A 1,775-nucleotide genomic window follows, 5' to 3' on the forward strand; every position below is an offset into this window, starting at 1 on the left:
TAATTTTCTTTCCACCGCTTCTTGGTTGAAATTTTCAGCGTAAGGATTCCCCCATCACATGCTCGACAGTGTGCCTTAGTAGGAATCTATGGTTAGGGCACATGGACGAGGGAATTTCTGCAGACAAAGAAAACTTTTTTACAGCCTCACGAACATGGAGAACACGTCAGATATTTGTTTTGTATCAGTTTCAAAACTTGCCGTGTATCAAAGTCAATGAACGAACAGATGAAGCAGATTGAAATGACCACGCGCTACTCGCTAGTACCAAGATCAGTAACGAACCTGCAACTTGATTACTAACTACTGCTGTAACAGTTGGAGGCTCATCATTCCATTACTATAAATCCATGGGTCAAGGAGTGCGACTGAACGCAAACACAAACGCAACCCAAAAGAGTACAAAGGTTGCTTCCTGTTCTCTCTAGCGTGCACTTGCACTGGTAGATCGCAAATGGCAAAACTAGTGGTACTTCTTCTCTCTTTGCTGTGTAGATTGGCTTCCCATGCAGTAGACGCCCAGTACTACTGGTCGCCTGCGACGGCGACGTTCTATGGTGGCAGCGACGGCTCCGGCACAATGGGTTTGTTCCTATGCCCCCTCCAGTTCTACACCTTCATATGTTCAGAAAAGAAGCTCTTGTCTCTATCCTCCCATAATGTGATCTAAAGAGACGGTCGAAACGATCTCGTGCTTGCAGGCGGCGCTTGCGGGTACGGCAACCTGTACAGCGCCGGTTATGGGCTGAGCAACGCGGCTCTGAGCACGGCGCTTTTCAATGACGGCGCCATGTGCGGCGCGTGCTACACCATCGTCTGCGACACTAGCAAGAGCAGATGGTGCAAGCCCGGCACGTCGGTGACCATCACAGCCACCAACTTCTGCCCGCCAAATTGGGCGCTGGCCAGCGACAACGGTGGCTGGTGCAATCCGCCGCGCCGACACTTCGACATGTCGCAGCCCGCCTGGACTTCCATCGCCATCTACCAAGCCGGCATCGTCGCGGTTAACTACCAGAGGTAATATACAGAGAATTTTCAGAAATGATGCAAAGACAATATGCTAGCTCAAGCATGAATCTTCTGCGTACGATCGATGTGATGAACTTCAATGTGCTTATTGACTGCTGCCAGGGTGTCATGTACGAGGAGCGGCGGCATGAGGTTCACCATCAACGGGAGGGACTACTTCGAGCTCGTGACAGTGACCAACGTCGGCGGCAGTGGTGTGGTGTCGCAGATGTGGATCAAGGGGACCAACACAAACTGGCTGACGATGAGCAGGAACTGGGGCATGAATTGGCAGAGCACGGCGTACCTCAACGGCCAGAGCCTGTCCTTCATGGTAAAGACCGACGACGGCCGCGTGGTGACGGTGTGGAACGTCGTCCCGTCCAACTGGTACTTCGGGGCAACCTACACCACCAGCTGGGCAAACTTTTAGCGGCTTGCTACCTGAACATATATGCATCACCGGAGCGGAGAGATCGGCGTGGAACTAGTATATAGCTATACATATATTTGACATACTATTACTATGAACCCTAAGATGATCGATCGATGCCGCCGTACCCACATAGGCGTAGATAGGCATTGAACCCTGCTCATTTCTAAGTATCCATCCATTTTATTCTGATTGATGATTTTTCGAAGTTCTGCTACCTGTAACCACATGCATTATTCATACTACTTAGTCAGCGGCTTGGGATCTCGGAGCCCTCTAAGTAATCAAGGAACATGTGTATGGAGCAAATAATGCATACTCATTATTCGAA

The 1,775-nt window shown here is 50.1% G+C and overlaps 1 protein-coding gene across 1 annotated transcript; it reads left to right on the forward strand.

Annotated features, from left to right (window-relative positions):
* The first annotated feature begins 398 nt into the window (after positions 1 to 398).
* On the forward strand, positions 399 to 1,775 carry LOC120701464 (expansin-A33-like). The gene is made up of 3 exons (XM_039985499.1): positions 399 to 584; positions 702 to 1,020; positions 1,135 to 1,775. Exons 1-3 carry the CDS (start codon positions 455 to 457, stop codon positions 1,442 to 1,444), a joined length of 759 nt encoding a protein of 252 aa, XP_039841433.1. The 5' UTR covers positions 399 to 454; the 3' UTR covers positions 1,445 to 1,775.

This window comes from Panicum virgatum, chromosome 3K (assembly GCF_016808335.1).
Source record: "Panicum virgatum strain AP13 chromosome 3K, P.virgatum_v5, whole genome shotgun sequence".
Taxonomy (NCBI): Eukaryota; Viridiplantae; Streptophyta; class Magnoliopsida; order Poales; family Poaceae; genus Panicum; species Panicum virgatum.

What these genes read in the sequence shown, in the direction of transcription:
- LOC120701464 (XM_039985499.1), top strand. Translation starts at nt 455, where the DNA reads ATGGCAAAACTAGTGGTACTTCTTCTCTCTTTGCTGTGTAGATTGGCT. An exon ending in CGACGGCTCCGGCACAATGG is followed by an intron (nt 585 to 701) that starts GTTTGTTCCTAT and finishes TCGTGCTTGCAG; the next exon opens with GCGGCGCTTGCGGGTACGGC. An exon ending in GTCGCGGTTAACTACCAGAG is followed by an intron (nt 1,021 to 1,134) that starts GTAATATACAGA and finishes GACTGCTGCCAG; the next exon opens with GGTGTCATGTACGAGGAGCG.